This window comes from Schistocerca americana, chromosome 2 (genome assembly GCF_021461395.2).
Source record: "Schistocerca americana isolate TAMUIC-IGC-003095 chromosome 2, iqSchAmer2.1, whole genome shotgun sequence".
Taxonomy (NCBI): Eukaryota; Metazoa; Arthropoda; class Insecta; order Orthoptera; family Acrididae; genus Schistocerca; species Schistocerca americana.
Genome location: NC_060120.1, coordinates 35,106,344 through 35,124,457, shown reverse-complemented (window position 1 = coordinate 35,124,457; position 18,114 = coordinate 35,106,344). Strand labels below are relative to the sequence as shown.

Genomic DNA, 18,114 nt, shown 5'->3' with positions numbered 1-18,114 from the left:
CTGCAATGGGCTTAAATTATTCTAGTAAGGATACTGATACCCTTGTGAATGAATGTTCATTACAAAATACTGATAATAATCTTCAACTAATTAATACAATTCCAGGAATGCCTGGAAAGAACACACAACAGAACACCCCAATAAACACAATTATTTGGTATTTAGTGTCTGTACACCATTGAACATGTCCTCTATATGGCAAATGATTGTTTCTGTTCCTCCTCATTGTGTTCGTAAGAGTGATTGAAGGACAGTACTCTTGCAGCATCAAAAATGTATCACATTTTATTCAGAAAAAGTTTACCTCCAGGCAGCAACATTGTAAGACATGAATTTCCAAATCACTGCAGATGTAGAGGAAGAATAGCACTATGGCTGGATGTGTCATAAGCATTTACATGGTAATAGAGTTTCATGCAAAACTCGGATTTGTAAAAATTATTTATATTTCTGTCTGTTCACCTTTAATGGCAATATATTTAAAAGTGGTGTACACTGGACTTCAGTGAGCAGTATGTGAGACAAGTTGTGCTCTCGTGAAGTATGTATTACAGGATTTAGTGTAAGCAATAGATTCAGTAGCAGTTATTGGTTTAATTAACTAACATGAATTTCATATTACTGTTCTCCATTTATTGACTGGTGTTAGCTGTCTTCACACGATTGCTTAGATAAATACCCTGTTATATAATACTGTTTTTAAAATGATCTAATTACTTTGCAGATTAAATCACGCAAAGCCCCATTAGCAAGAATGGAAGATTTAGAAGTGGAAATTCCAGTTCAGTCTTAAGTGTCTTCCAGCTGCTACAAATACAGGACTTCATCTTGCCATCTGTCTCTAATTTTTGCATGAAAATAGCACGTGGACTTAATGAACACTATAGAGACTGGTACCATTTTTGTAAATGCTGAATGTTTTTCTGTGGAACACACTTTTAGACATTCCAGGAAGACTTCATGTTTGTGTCATTGTACAAAATATGGCAGCTTAATGTAATTTTATTTTCAAGCCTGAAAAGCTCTTTGTAGTGAATAAATAAAGGGCAAATTGCTTTTCAATGCTCCATGTGCAAATGAAAAGTAGGCAGCAAAACATGTTGTGACTTATGTGAATCAGTATTTTTAATAGGTAAAACAATTAATTTTGTTTATAGACTAATTTTATTTCTGCGAATACTTTTATTACATTTTATAATGGACGTAAATGTGTAGCTAGCAGCTGAGACTTAATTTAAACATTTACAATAATACGAATGCCATACTGCCTGTTGCATCTCATTTTTTCTGAGAAAAGCAGGTGTTGTTACTGCAGAAGTGGTGATGGTTTTTAATAATGTGAATGTGTGTGTGTGTGTGTGTGTGTGTGTGTGTGTGTGTGTGTGTGTGTGTGTGAGTGAGTGTGAGAGAGAGAGAGAGATTTTATTACTCATGATTGAGTGTTTGGCATTTTGTTGAAACATTTGTGACTTGTAATGAAAGACTTACATAATACACATTTTAATATAAAACTGTTGCCTGCATACCAGCTTATGCTGTGACTGCATAGCTTTCAGCTGTGCAGCAAATTTGTTGCCTAATGTCTTTTATAGCATGAGATAAATTTTTGTAAAATGTTTCATCATTTAATACTTGTTAAAACTGCCATGACTGTAAATAAAATATTCAAAGGCTTTTGAAACATCACTTCCAATATGCAGAATGTATGGAGTGGAAATAAAATATTTTTCAATTCAGTTCTTTCTTTTCTAGTTAAATTATCAACACTCCCTGTTAGAATTAAACTCAATTAGGAGAATGTTAACAAAGGGACACATTCTTCAAGATATTAGTCATCATATACACATATGAGAGCTACATTATAGATATGATATAGCTGTTTTATTTCATGAAGAGCACAGGCAAAACAAAATAAAGCAATAGATATACAAGCTTCTGTTCTGTAATCAACAATATATTATCACAAAATGCATGGAAAAACGTTAAATTTCTATCAGGCAAGGGAACAAGTAAGCTTTAGAAAAACACATAAAACAATAGATCAGTTACAAATTGTGAGCAAAATTGCAGAAAGGAGTAATGAGTATGAATCGCCAATTTGTCTGGGATTCATAAATTCAGAGAACAATTTTGACACGTTTCAACAAAATAGTATCAAACGCCCTCGAGGAACAAGGAACTGATTCAGCCAATGTTAGTATATTAAACTACAGTTACAGCTTCCACTGAAACATGAGCAGGTCTACAAGCATTCACTACAAGAAGTATACACCTTTACTCGAGATGAACAGTAGAAAATGAACCATCATATTTCATGAACAAACCGCAATAGCAACAGAAGCAGTATCACAACTTGCTCATCAGAAATCCTAGGTGCAATCCTCTATAGGAGGAATTCAGCGCCCAGAGAGAAGGACAGCAAACATGTACAGAAAGTCCCCCAGAACATTGTCTTCCAGTCCCATTCTTATTTTCCATTGCTACTTGACCAAAAAGACTTTACCAACCAAATGGAAAACAAGTAAGACAGTCACGATTCAGAAACTGGAACAACCTAAGACTGACCTAGTCTCTCCAATATATGTAATAGATAAAACCTCAGCTAAGGACTTTTCTCCATAATACAGGCAGACTTCCATCATAACCACTCCACCAATTACGCACTCTTCAAACTGACTAACAGTGTACTCCAAGGGTTCAGTAAGAATCGATGGATGCTTGCCATCTTCCTTGGTGTAGAATGTGCATTTCACTTTTGCAGGACCAGTTAGGATCAGAATACCAGGTCACAAATTTTTTTAAACCAAGTGCTGTTCTGGGTCAGGTGACAGAGGATTTAGGTTCACTCTGTAAAGATTTTACCAAGGAAGACACCGTGGTTATTCTGGGTGGGCCGGCCAATAGTATTGACAGAGATCCTAGATACAATATAGTGTGTGACCTGGCAAAGACTGCATCAGCAAAGAGACATACCAGTGTTATGTTTGAGTCTGTTCTGAGACGTCATGACCACCCTCGTTTAAACTCTTCTGTCGGGAGAGTTAATTTGGAGTTGGAACGGCTGCTTGGGTCAGGTGTGGGGTCACATATTGGTTTAGTTCCTGTTGATTCTCTCAGTAGGTGGTATTATACTAGACATGGCTTACACCTCATCAGGAAAGGGAAGGGTAAACTGGCTGGGCTAATAGCAGGAAATGTACGGGGGGAGAGGCCCTGCCATGAGTGGTAATATACCAGTGGTCATAGGTGTTGGAGCAGCACCTTTTTTAGGATAGGAGGTAGGACAGAATGAAGTCAAGTTCTGAGAGAAGTAAAGATTGAAACAAACCTTCAGTTTGATAAAGAAATCAAACAGCATAATCCTGGCACATTGGATCAGCGAACACAGCTGTTGGTTAAAAATTTACAACAATCAGCAGACATTTTATTTCCACCCGATTTCATCTCGGTAAATGTGAAATGCTAACTATCTTTAGTGCATCAAAATATTCAAGGGCTTAGAAGTAAAATTAATGAACTACTTACGTGCATTGATGAATTAGAGTCATCAAACCCAGTTGATATAATCTGCCTATCTGAACATCATGTTCTGTAGACAAAAGATGGAGAAAGAAGGAGCTGCCACATTTGTTAAAAACAGTTTCAAATTTAAGAATATTGACATTAATAAATTTTGCTTAGAGCAGTACTTAGAAGCATGTGCAACAGAGATAGAATTTCATAATAGGTCCTTTATAATAGTAGCCAATTACAGAGCTCCTTCAGGAAATTTCAACCTGTTTATAAATGGTCTTGAAGATTTATTATCTCATCTAAAATTATAAAACAAAGAACTAGTGGTTGCTGGTGATTTTAATATAGATGTCCTGAAAAACACTGTCAGTGAACAGTTACTGAAATCAGTTACATTGTCATTCAATTTAATTTCTACTGTAAATTTCCCAACTAGGGTATACAAATGTTCTAAGCCTGCCATTGATAATATATTTATAGACAATTCTAGGCAACTAAGCCACATTACAAAACCAGTAGTAAATGGGCTATCTGACCATGATATGCAACACCTAACATTAAAGTTTGAAAATTGTCAGGGTAAAACATCTATCAGAACTGAGTACAGAAGGCCAATAAAACAATCAAAAACTGAGAAGTTTAGGAGATTGCTCAAAGACATTAATTGGATGGATGTTTACAGCATCCAAGACACAAATGGAAAATACAAAAGATTCATTAACAAAGTTAGCACCTTATTTAAAAATTGTTTTCCCCCGAAGGTAACTCAAATTAAGCAGAAGTCTAATAAGAAACCATGGATCACACAAGGGATAAAGATATCATGTGAGACAAAAAGGAAACACTATCTGATACGTAGGGACACCTTTGATACTAGCATTATAGCTCATTACAAAAATTACTGCAAAATATTGAAGAAGGTTATCCAGAAATCTAAACACCTGCATTATGAGAGGAAGATAAATACATCCAGCAATAAAATAAAAACAATATGGGATATAGTTAAGTCAGAGACAGGTAGGACCAGAAACGAAGAGGAACAAATAGGTCTAAAATAAATGAAACCCTGGAAACAAATGCATGCTGTGTTGCAAACCATTTAGACAAGTATTTTGCTCTGTTACTGATAGTATGGGGTTGTCAGGTTCAGTAAATAATGCAATGGAATATCTGAGACCAGTGCACACATGGAATTGACACTTACTTCACCCAAAGAAATAGAATCCATTAAAAAGTCCTTGAAATCAAAGCATTCTAGTGGTTATGATAACATATCAACAAAAAAAAAAAAATGGTTCAAATGGCTCTGAGCACTATGGGACTCAACTGCGGAGGTCATTAGTCCCCTAGAACTTAGAACTAGTTAAACCTAACTAACCTAAGGACATCACAAACATCCATGCCCGAGGCAGGATTCGAACCTGCGACCGTAGCGGTCTTGCGGTTCCAGACTGCAGCGCCTTTAACCGCACGGCCACTTCGGCCGGCATATCAACAAAGTTAATAAAAGAGTGTTCATGTGAGCTTAGTCATATCTTAAGTTATTTGTGTAATCAATCACTTGTCGCAGGAACATTCCCGGACTGGCTTAAATATACTGTAGTTATACCTCTCCACAAAAAAGGGGACAAAGAAATGCTGTCAAATTACTGACCGATCTCACTTTTGCCAGCTTTTTCAAAAATCTTTGAGAAGGCTATGTTGAAGCGTCTACTTAAGCACCTGAGTGAAAATAACATACTGTCAGAGTCACAGTTTGGGTTTCTTAAGGGTTCTGAGACAGGCGAAATTCCCTCAGACTTCAAGAAGAATATAATAATTCCAATCCCAAAGAAAGCAGGTGTTGACAGATGTGAAAATTACCGAACTATCATTTTAATAAGTCACAGGTGCAAAATACTAACGTGAATTCTTTACAGATGAATGGAAAAACTGGTAGAAGCTGACCTCGGGGAAGATCAGTGTGGAGTCCTTAGAAATGTTGGAACACGTGAGGCAATACTGACCCTACGACTTATCTTGGAAAATAGATTAAGGAAAGGCAAACCTACATTTCAAGCATTTGTAGACTTAGAGAAAGCTTTTGAAAATGTTGACTGGAATACTCTCTTTCAAATTCTGAAGGTGACAGGGGTAAAATACAGGGAGCGAAAGGCTATTTACAATTTGTACAGAAAGCAGATGGCAGTTATAAGAGTCGAGGGACTTGAAAGGGAAGCAGTGGTTGGGAAGGGAGTGAGACAGGGTTGTAGCCTCTCCCCGATGCTATTCAATCTGTATATTGAGCAAGCAGTAAAGGAAACAAAAGAAAAGTTCGGAGTAGGTATAAAAATCCATAGAGAAGAAATAAAAACTTTGAGGTTCGGCGATGACATTGTAATTCTTTCAGAGACAGCAAAGGACTTGGAAGAGCAGTTGAACGGAATGGACAGTGTCTTGAAAGGAGGGTATAAGATGAACATCAACAAAAGCAAAACGAGGATAATGGAATGTAGTCGAATTAAGTCAGGTGATGCTGAGGGAATTAGATTAGGAGATGAGACACTTAAAGTAGTAAAGGAGTTTTGCTATTTGGGGAGCAAAATAACTGATGACGGTCGAAGTAGAGAGGATATGAAATGTAGACTGGCAATGGCAAGGAAAGCGTTTCTTAAGAAGAGAAATTTGTTAACATCGAGTGTTGATTTAAGTGTCAGGAAGTCGTTTCTCAAAGTATTTGTATGGATTGTAGCCATGTATGGAAGTGAAGTGAAACATGGACGACAAATAGTTTAGATAAGAAGAGAATAGAAGCTTTTGAAATATGATACTACAGAAGAATGCTGAAGATTAGATGGGTAGATCACCTAACTAATGAGGAGGTATTGACTAGAATTGGGGAGAAGAGGAGTTTGTGGCACAACTTAACTAGAAGAAGGGATCGGTTGGTAGCACATGTTCTGAGGCATCAAGGGATCACCAATTTAGTACTGGAGGGCAGCTTGTAGGGTAAAAATCGTAGAGGGAGACCAAGAGATGAATACACTAAGCAGATTCAGAAGGATGTAGGCTGCGGTAGGTACTGGGAGATGAAGAAGCTTGCACAGGATAGAGTAGCATGGAGAGCTGCATCAAACCAGTCTCAGGACTGAAGACCACAACAACAACAAGGGTTCTGATTTTGAGAAAGCTATTTACACTTACAGCGAAAATGTCCTTAATTCATTGGACAACAAATTAGAGGCAACTGGCATATTCTGTGACCTGTCAAAGGCGTCTGACTGTGTGAATCACAGCATTCTTTTAAGTAAATTAAAATATTATGGTGTCACTGGTAGTGCTGCAAAGTGGTTTCAGTCATATCTTACTAATAAAAAACAAAGGGTGTCATTACGTAACACTTCAGCAGTAGGCAATCAGACATCATCTGACTGGGAAGAAATTACATGTGGTGTTCCCCCAAGGTCCCATACCAGGTCCACCACTGTTTCTTGTGTATATTAATGACCTGTCATCTGTTACATTACCAGATGCCAAGTTTGTCATATTTGCAGATGATACAAACATTGCAATGAATAGTAAATCAAATATAAATTTAGAAAGGCCAGCTAATCAAATTTTTACCAATATTAATAATTGGATCATAGCCAATTCACTCTCATTAAACTTTGAAAAGACCCACTATATGCAGTTCAGAACTTCCAAGAGATTTCCTTCTGGTGTATGTATAAAATATGATGACATGGAAATAGGAGAAGTTGAGAGTGTAAAATTCTTGGGATTACAACTTGATAATAAATTCAGTTGGGAGCAACATACTAACGAATTGCTAAAGCGCCTAAACAAGTCTGTGTTTGCAATGCGAATGATGTCAGACATAGGAGATATAATATTTAAAAAACTGGCATATTTTGCTTATTTTCACTCCATTATGTCATATGGTATATTTTGGGGTAACTCCACAAACAGAGAAAAAATGTTTAGAGTACAGAAGTGTATAATAAAAGTAATGACTAGTGTAAATCCAAGAACATCATGTTGAAGCCTATTCAAAGAATTTTGCATATTAACCACAGCTTCTCAGTATATTTATTCCTTAATGCAGTTTGTTGTAAATAATACATCTCTTTTTATAACTAACTGCTTAGTACGCAGTATCAATACTAGGAATAATAACAATATACATAAAGATTTAAAATCACTTACTCTTGCCCAGAAAGGAGTCCAGTATTCAACAACGCATATTTTCAATAACCTACCAGCAACCATTAAGAGTTTAGTTTCAGACAAGGCACAATTTAAACATAATTTAAAAGAATTTTCGGTGGCCAACTCCTTCTATTCCATCTATGAGTTTCTCAACAAGTGCAGTAGACCATTTTAATGAAAATTTATTATACTTTAATTTTTGACAATAGTTGGTTGTAACAGCCAAGTAACTACCTACTGTGTGAATGATGGATGTATGGAAAGCAGATGTAAGTCTTAATACTGTAAATAGTGGAAGTTTAATTTTAAATCTTGTACATAATCTGATTGATCTTAACTGAGAATCACTGAAATGAATACTTTACTTTAATTTTTGACAATACTTGGTTGTAATAGCCAAGAAACTAGCACATGTTTGAATGATGGATTTAATGAAAACAGATGTAAGTATTAAACCTGTAAATATTAGAAGTTTAAATTTAAGTCATGTACATAATTTTACTGTTTATTGACTGAGGATCATTAAAATTAATGAAACTCAAGTTTTTCTAATTACATTTTTGTAATGTGTTTATCTGACATGTTTCACACCCAGGAGGATTCCCTCTTTTATAGGTCTATGGTATCTAATATAATCTAATCTAATCAAACAAATTACAGCTTGAAGGACAGCCATATAAGCTCATACTAATGGGAAACTCCAGTAGAATGATGTGTAAAATTATGGCATACCCAACAAATCACAGCAGTAGAACCTTATGGTTGTGTGTTTGGGAGAGGTCTTACATCACATTTATCAGCAAAAAAATTACCCATCGGTTGCTGAACTGGCAGATGAATTAACTAGGCTATCGTGAAAGTTGGGTGGGCAATGCCATACTGTTGTGGGGACTAAGGGTAAGATTGTGGATGGGGAATATCCCATTTAAGAACACGGTAAAAAGTATTAAAAAGGGGGCTGTTTTCAGTGCTAAGCTAATAAAACAACAGGTTTTCCAATGCCATTGGAAGAAATGATGCAGGTAATTTGTTTCTGGTCTAGAGCAGGTTTCTGTCTGCCTGTATAGGGTTTGGCAAGGTTATCAGCACATTTGTATAACTCTTGCTTCTCATTATTAAAGCAGCTTTCATTGATACTTTATGTGAGGGATATTCTGATTGTCAGACTGGAGGTACTGTTGATGGTTAATATATGCAATATTAACAGTGATTTTTAAGGAAACATGAGACACATTGCGATTAGTAGTCAAGAATTGATGAGTGAAGGATTTCAGAATAGATGTTAAAGATCTGGAGGAGAGAGCAGAGGCTATCCTAGACTTGGGTCCTCCTCATGATAATGCCATTAGTAAATCTGAACCAGTCAGGGAATGTGTGGTGCCAAGTGGCCAGGGAGGATTTACTTAGGGGCACATAAACAAGGAAGTATAAGAATGTTTCTTTCAAGTACTCATGGTGCTTTTGCTGTGTCCAACAGACAGCAAAACAGCATGCTCCAGGCTGCATCATAGGCAGTGCTTCAGCCACCACATCCTCAGCTTGAGTGGCACTCAATGCAGTGGACATGCCTCTTGATAAGAACCTTGTTATACCTTAGCTGCTCCTAGCAGAAAATGAACTTTGTTGCTGCTCCACAATTCTGACTGAGATAAACTGATGCTGCTGTTTTCATCTTTGGCGCGCCAGTGTGGAAGCAGTCAAATATTTGGCTAAGTAAAAAGTCTGTGCAATGCATACTTTTATTTAGAGGTATACCATAAACCGACTTCTGAATTGTCCTTTGTGTGAGTCTGCATTTTCCAGATTCGTATGCCATTTCAAAATTCTAGATTATAATATGTTACTGTTCATGTTGTTCCTGTATTATCTGTGATTGGTTGCATTGCTACTCGCGTGCATCACAATACATGGTGAAATTTTGAACATCAACAAGTGCCATGATAAACTCTTACTGTTATCAGTAAGTGTAGGCCTAAACTTAAATTGTGCTCTTTTAACATTTTTTGACAACAGTAGGGGTTTCATTCAAAACATTTGTTCCCAAAGTTTGTTGTACAACTGTATGAGAAATAGGGTAAGGATAATTTCAGCGTACATCAGATTTTTGCAGATAATTATTATTGGTTACATTTTTGTTTTAGGCATGTAGTATTAGTTCTACAGGTATAACTATCCTATTGATGAAAAGTGGTTGTACCCGATTGTCAGACGTTTATTTTATGCTGCCATTTGATTTACTCTCCTGACTGGACAAAAGTGCATTTCAGTGGAGCTATTCATACAGTGGTTGGGTCTGTTTGAATAAAGTAAATTAAGGACAGATACGCAATTGTGATTCACCAGCATCCACAAAAAAACTGCTTATGTACTATCACATGGACACAGTATTCATGATACCATGTGGTACATTTTTGGTATTGTATCCATTCATATTTATCTTCATCTTCAACCATGAAGCTGCAACCATGACCACTTCTTGCAGCTAAATCCACATTACCATTCCATCGCCTCATCTTCAGAATCATTTAACAGCGTAAGATAATCAACACTGCAATCTGAATCGGTGTCTAAAATTTTTCTTTTAAAATTGTTAGCTGTCTTCTTGAATAGGCCAACATTAGCTCTCTTACTTCTTTTTCCATCACCATTAGGTTTGGATGCTTTCTTTTTTGCTAATTTCTCCATCAGGACACCACACTCTCTCTTGCACTCACTACAACAATGTTCTCTGGAGATGTTGTATGATGAGTGTTTGGTAAAACTCTGGATATTTTTCTTTCAGGTTGTTTCTGTGGAGATGGAAGAGTGAATTACCAATTGTTGCACCATTTTCTGTGGTTGTTTCCGTGTTTGCTCTTGAAGCTTCACAAGGAGCAAGTAGATCCCCATACAGGTAAATCCACTTAGAGCTAAGCGGAGTGAGAAAAACTGCTTATGACCTCTTGCATTGTACGAGGGTTATCCCAAAAGTAAGGTCTCCTATTTTTTATAAGTACGTAGACCTGTTTATTTCTACAATGGTTTACATCAGTTTACAGCTTGAACATTTAGCTATTTTTTGACATAATCACCATTTCTGTCAATGTATTTTTGTAGGTGCTGTGGCAGTTTTTGTATGCCCATGTCATACCAGCTCGCTGCCATGCTGTTCAGAAAGTTATAAACCTCTTATTTCACCTAGTCGTTGGAGCTGAATCACTTTTCAGCCAATGTTCTTTTAACCTAGGGAACAGGTGATATTCACTGGGTGACAAGTCAGTACTATAGTGTGGGTGGGTGATTATGTTCCACTGAAACTGTTGCAGGAGAGCAACAGTTTGCCAAGCGATGTGTGGGCGAGCTTTGTCATGGAGAATGTGTACGCCCTTGCTCAACATTCCTCTTCTCCAGTTCTGAATTGCCCGTTTGAGTTTTTTCAGAGTCCCAGCGATTCAGCTCCAATGATGAGGTGAAAAAAGAGTTTGATAACTTTCTAAACAGCATGGCGGTGAGCTGGTATGACATGGGCATACAAAAACTGCCACAGTGCCTACAAAAATGCATCAACAGAAATGGTGATTATGTCAAAAAACAGCTAAATGTTCAAGCTGTAAACTGATGTAAACCAGTATAGAAATAAACAGGACTATGTACTTTTTAAAAAAGAGGAGACCTTACTTTTGGGATTACCCTCGTAACAGTATTCATGACACCCATGCTTTGCTGAATATCCCGTTGAAATGAACTTTGCCCATTTTGTTGCCAAAATAATGTCCAAGGGCTGTAGCACATGGGCAACATGTGGCAGTAAACAGAACAGTTACATGTTTATTTGACACTGCAATAGTGAAGCCATAGTCACAGTTGTGCTGAATTGAACAAATAATGTTGGGAGGGTGGTAAATTCTAGTGAATGGGGAGTTATCACAAAGGGAGTCCCACAGAGTTCAATTTTAGGTCCTCTGCTGTTCCTTATTCACGTGAGTGACCCCTTACTTAATGTTCAGCAAGCGGAACTAGTACTTTTTGCAGATGACACGAGTGTTATAATATATCCAATTCCAGTAAAAGCAGCTGAAGATATTGTTAAGGATGTCTTTCAAAGAATTATTAAGTGGTTCTCAGAAAATGGACTCTCCCTTAATTTTGAAAAAACCTCACTGTATCCAGTTCTGTACACCAAATGGAGTCATACCAACAATTGATGTAGCATATGAATAGGGCTCAATTAACAGGGTATATTTCTCCAAATTTTTGGGTGTTCACATCGATGACAACTTGAACTGGAAGCAGCATATTACTGAGCTTCTCAAACAACTAACTTCAGCTTCTTTTGCTCTTCGTATAATCGCTAGTCTTGGTAATAAATAGATCAGCCTCCTAACGTACTATGCATATTTCCACTCAATAATGTCTTATGGAATAGTTTTCTGGGGTAACTCACCACTTAGACATAAAGTATTGGTTGCACAAAAGAGAGAATAATTAATGGTGTTCACCCAAGGACGTCATGTAGGCACCTTTTCAAGGAGTTAGGTATTTTAACTGCACCATCACATTCGCTAATGAAATTCGTTACAAATAATCCAGCTCACTCTGCAAAGAACAGTGATGTTCATACATAAAACACTAGAGGGAAAAATGACCTTTTGTATCCGTTATTGAAGGTGTCAGTTGCTCAAAAATGAGTACATTATACAGCAACAAAAATCTTTGATCATTTGCCCAACAACATAAAATGTCTGGCAAGTCAGGTAGCAGATCAAGTTTTAAATCTAGCTTAAAATTATTTCTTTTGGACAACTCCTACTACTCCATGAGCGAATTTCTGTTTCAGAAATGGCAAAAAAAATAAAAAATTTAAAAAAAAATAAAAAATAAAAAAATTGTAACTCTAAATGTAGCTGCATGTGTAGAACTAAAAATTTCGGTAATATTAATATTAGCACTGTTCCATGTGTGTATAATATATATCTTGTAATCTGACTTGTTCCACATCATATCAATAAAATAATCGGGAAAATGATCTACGGAACATGACAAAACTAAAACTGAAACTAAACTAAACAGTACATTAAAAAATTTATGTGCTGTGAATATGGCTTCACGTCAAATAAACATTTAACTTATATTATAGCCCCACTCCTTTACGACAATTATGTCGGAATATAGAGTAAACAAAATACTTTGATCTCATTCCCCTGGTAGAATTCCTTGCTGATAGTGAAGAATGTGACAGGTGCCCATCCAAAACAAGAAGTACTTTTCCAGCCATTCTCTTTTCCTGAAAGAGTCTGAGACATTTCAGAAATACTTCCTCATTTATCCATCCACTTTCATTCATGCACAGAATGGACCCATTGGGCAAGTGAACTGTCAGTTCCAACCTGTGTCTTTGACCCTGTAAGGTAACAAGTGGAGGTAAATATGCACCTGCTGTATTGCAGCAAGAAATAACCATAATATTCTCACCTCTTTCAGTGCTGTTTAAAGAAAGCACCTCTTATTGTTCCTTTCTCTGCAATGACCTTCGGAGGTCTACTGTTGAGAGGCAACCCTGAATGTACTTTGAGGCTAAAAGAATAACTAAGACTGGGGCTTTAAGAGCAGATAGTGGAAACCTGATTGATTATTGCATCCTAGGGGCAGTTGAGTGTGGCACGATACCATGCTCCTTTGGCATAGAACACTTGCAGGCAGAGTTTACCATCCTTTGGCATAGAACACTTGCAGGCAGAGTTTACCATCCTTCTTCGCATTAGGTAATATGAAACAGTCCATCTCTGGGCACTTAGTCAGGTGTATGCCAGGGTGTGCCAAGTTATGTAACTGGTTGAAGATGATGTAGTGAAATGGTTGAGGAGCAAGGGGGCATGTCCATTTTTGCTAGATGCCACAGAGGATCAGTTAAGTCACAGCCGGAAAAGGTAAAGTTCGAACTGGAGGTTTGTGGAGGAATTGTGAAGAAGAGCCTGTAACTGTTGGTCTTCCTGTTTCACTTTCATAGACCAGGTATAGTCAAAATAGGATAACATTGCATTGATGCATGAGAGGTATAATCTACCATGATGCTTTCCCCACCTTTCATATGACAGACTTTGGATGAACCGTGCACCATAATGTAAGTGCCGAAGCTGTCAGGGCCAGGCGCCACGGACAGGTTTTAGGTAGAGTCTTCGAGCAGTCAGTGGTGTGTGTAACTAAATAGGGTGTGGCCCTCAGTGTCTTTCCAGAAGCAGCATATTACTTTGTAAACTCCTGGGAGCTATCGATCATATGCTGAGCACTCGCATTGTGAAGATGAGAGCTTGTGCAAGAAAAAATGGAATTGCTGTTGAACACCCCTGCCTCTTGTTGCAGGACAGTGCCAATAGTGGAGTCATTTCCATCTGCTGTTATGACGAGCTGGACATCAGGGAGGGAGTTGCCAAAGTAATGGCTCAGATGAGGCAGCCTTTAATTTGTTCGAAAGCAGATTGCATCTCTGGAGTCCATCTGAGTTCATGTCAGCAGGTAAGGTTCTAGCCAAAGAGGGTTTGAGTGAGTGGCACTTGAAGGGAAGCTGCCTGTTGGAGATACTGGTGGTAAAAAATAAAACACTCAGACATGGTAGACCAGCGGCAGCAGCAGTTGTTGAATGGTCTCTGTGCTTTGGCCTAGGGAGACTGATAGAGGTATGTACTACATGGGCAAGGAAAACAAGTCCCTTTTATGGAATTTTGTTGGAATTTTTCCTTGAATGCAACTTCACTGTCAGAGAGTGCATCGAAAACTTGTTTGAAATTCATGATATGGGAATCTTAATCCAATGAGAAAAATAAGAATACTGTCAAGGTAAGCATGACAAAACGGGGACTTCAATAGTGCTGCCAGGTTTGAGAACTGTTCGTATAGCAGATACATAAACAGAAACAAGTCAAAAGATGTGATAACAGCCATTTTGTGGATATTATCTGGCCTCATAGGGATTTGCGGGTATGCTTTCTTGCAGCCAATGACACTAAACACAGGCCGGCCGCGGTGGCCGTGCAGTTCTAGGCGCTTCAGTCTGGAACCGCGGGACTGCTACGGTCGCAGGTTCGAATCCTGCCTCGGGTATGGATGTGTGTGATGTCCTTAGGTTAGTTAGGTTTAAGTAGTTCTAAGTTCTAGGGGACTGATGACATAAGATGTTAAGTCCCATAGGGCTCAGAGCCATTTTGAATTAAACACGGAGGCACCTACCAGATGATGGGTGAAGAGCCTGGATGTTCTGGCAGGCTGACCTTATAGCACGTTCATTAAAATCACCACACAACGTAACAGATTTGTGTTTTTCTTTTAACTAATTTGATGGGCGAAGCCCATCAGCTGTCAGAGGGTTGCACAATGTCAGCCTCTAGTTCATTAACTGCTGCCTCAGTGACCCTGAATAGATCCAGCAGTAATCTACATGGTCTACAAAGTACCGGTAGGGCTAGGAGTAGTGTTGATCTTATGAAGTATTCCATTTTAATGACGCAGTGCACAAACTGGTCTTGCGGGGAAGAGCGCAAAGGCATGGCAGGAGAAGGTTCAAATGGCTCTGAGCACTATGGGACTTAACTGCTGTGGTCATCAGTCCCCTAGAACTTAGAACTACTTAAACCTAACTAACCTAAGGACATCACACACATCCATGCCCGAGGCAGGATTCGAACCTGTGACCGTAGCGGTCACGCGGTTCCAGACTGTAGTGCCTAGAACCACACGGCCACTCCGGCCGGTGCAGGAGAAGAATTAGCAAAAAGTACAGTACTGACCTTTGTGTCGGCAGACGGTGACTATGCTGTAAGTTTATCTGCAGATGACGAATGAGCTTCAAGGTTGGGTTCATGCAGAGATACGGGGGCAACACTGGAATCAGCCAGAGGTGGTCGACGAAGCTGTTCAAGACTGTGACAATGCCATGTGGAGTTCCATTCAAGGTTGTGAATTCTGCACTGAATGGCATCATTTTCATGTTGCAGATGAGTGTTCAGAGTGTGCAAGTAAAAATAGAGTTGCTGTAGATTCTGAGTATGATTGATGGTGTGAAGGCAGTTCTGAAGGTACCAAGTAAGTTGCAGAAGCCGTTGTGTAAAGTGAGAGGCTCGGTTGCTCCGTGTGCTTGTGAATCAAAACACTGCTGTTTCACAAAACCAACTGGGGCCAAAACATCCACAACAAAATACGCCACAGAGGCAGTGGAGTTCCTTAGTCATATTGCTAAGACAATGCGGTCGACAGCCAGCAGATCTTTTGCTGAAATGGACAATAACTCAGAGGGTAAACATACACTAGAACATAAGCGGTTAAAGAAAGGTTGGGTCAGGAAATGGCAAACAATCAAAGGTTGATGACAATGAGCACAAAGTGGTGGGGGATCACCACTTAACAAAATGGGGATGGCTAAAAAGACAGTATCCAATACGTAACCTAGCTAAAACGATCTCCTCGCGATGGGAAGGCTGAGAAGAGGTCGGCTAAGCCATTAGGAGAGGCTTAATTCCCCAGAGCTTGCTCTCGTGAAGAGAAGACCAGTGGTGATGCCATAGTGACACTGTCTGCCAACAGACAGCAACACAGAGATCGTCCAAAGGAATGGTAGCCAAGGTAGGAGGACTGCAGCCTTGGCAGTTGTGTCAGCAGCATTATTTCTCATCAGACCAATGTGACCAGGAACCCGCATGAACATCACGGTGGCTCCCTCAACAGTGAGCAAGTGGAAGCTTTCTTGGACCAACTATATTAAGGGAGATGAACTGTGTACAACACACAGAGGCTCTGAAGGGCACTGAAAGAATAAGAGCATATGACACAATTAAAGAGCCTGTGTTGCTCGATGTACTAGGTGGCCTGATAGAGGGTGAAGAGCTCTGCTGTAAAAATTGACCAATGTTCTGAAAATCAGTACCAAAAATGTCAATGGCACACCTGATAATACAGTCAGTCTTACAGCCATTAGTGTACACAAGGTTAGTATTGCTAAGTTGCATGCGAAGATCAAGAAACTTAGAGTGATAGATTGAATCTGGAGCCATGTCCTTGGGAAGTGAATGAAGTCCAATATGAACACAGGTCGCCCCACAAAGCCAAGATGGTTAAGGATTCACACCAGTCAGGAATGTGGCAGGTAGCTTGAAGTTAAGCTGCTGGAGCAGTAGGTGAGAGCGTACTCAAGAAGGTAAATGAGAAGAAGCGTGCACCCCTTACTGTTGGTCGAGGAATCATCAAAAAAGAGGGCACAGGCTGGATAACTGGGTAATGCAGACAAATGGCATGCATATCTGCTGAGGAAGACATCAGGCTGGTATGACAGTGATAGTTCGACAGCTTCTGCGTACAGACTCTCAAGTGGGCTAGAGAAAAGTCCACCAGTGGCCAAACGTATTTCATGATGATGGATTGTGTCTAAATGGCATAAGATGGACGGATGTGAAAAGGAATAAACAAAACACCAATGGTCTAGTTTCAGACAGACAAGTAGTTGGTACAAACAGAAAAGGATAGTCCAATCCGCTCCCCAGCAAGTACCACTTATGACACGTAGAACATTGAGGGACCGGACGCAGCATGCACCCAGGTAAGACACATTGAAGGACTAAGAAAGTTTCCTATCAAGCATGAGCCCCAGGAATTTTGTAATTTCAGCGTATGGAAGGGCAACAGGGCCAAGATGGAAAGACGGTGGAAGAAACCCATTGCGCCGGCAGAAATACATTCAAACGGTTTTGTCAGTGGAAAAGCGAAAGGCATTGTTGATGCTCTATGAGTAAAGACAATCGAAACATCACTGAAGATGCCACTTGAGGAGACAAGTCTGTGGAAAATTCCAATAGATCACAAAGTCATTTACGAAAAGGCAGCTGGAGATGCCTGTTGGGAGACAGTCCATAATGGGTTAATGACACTAGCAGTGAGAACGAAGTTCAGGACAGAGCCTTGAGGCACCCTGTTCTCATGGATAAAAAGACATCCGACAAGGCCAAACTGACACATACCTTGAAAAATTGGTCTTTTAAAAATTCATGAAGGAAATGAGGAGGCGGCTTTGGAAGCCCCATGTGTGTGGAGTGCAGAGGATACCAGTCCCCCAGCAGGTGTTGCAGGCTTTCTCGAAATAAAAAAAAAAATGACCACAGTCTGATATTTCCACAGAAAACCAAAAAAACATTCATGACATTGGTTGACAAAGTGACAAGATGGTCAACTGCAGAACAGGGTACATGAAATCCACACTGTGCAGTGGTTAGTAGATTGCGAGACTCTAACCAACACACACCAGCTGGCCAGGCATCGGAGAGGGATAAGAGAGTGGCAAAGTACTGACTTCCAAGCTAGAGGCAACAGGAAAGTACTGGCTGTTGATGCAGTTGAGAATGAAGAGCCTGCTGACTAGATGAGAATGAGGCAGGAGAGAACTGGTGTCATTGT

At 39.1% G+C, this 18,114-nt stretch overlaps 1 protein-coding gene across 5 annotated transcripts in view; it reads left to right on the top strand.

The window, feature by feature from the left end:
- The window catches only part of LOC124596532 (lethal(2) giant larvae protein homolog 1), a gene marked incomplete in the record, with an annotated part of 348,831 nt that extends 347,095 nt beyond the window's left edge, over positions 1-1,736 (top strand). For 4 of the 5 annotated variants that reach the window (XM_047135707.1, XM_047135705.1, XM_047135703.1 and 1 more), the window contains 1 exon segment: positions 725-1,736. In XM_047135707.1, the coding sequence (XP_046991663.1) occupies positions 725-749 (25 nt within the window). 5 annotated transcript variants of the gene reach the window in all.
- Between the last annotated feature and the right edge of the window lie 16,378 nt (positions 1,737-18,114).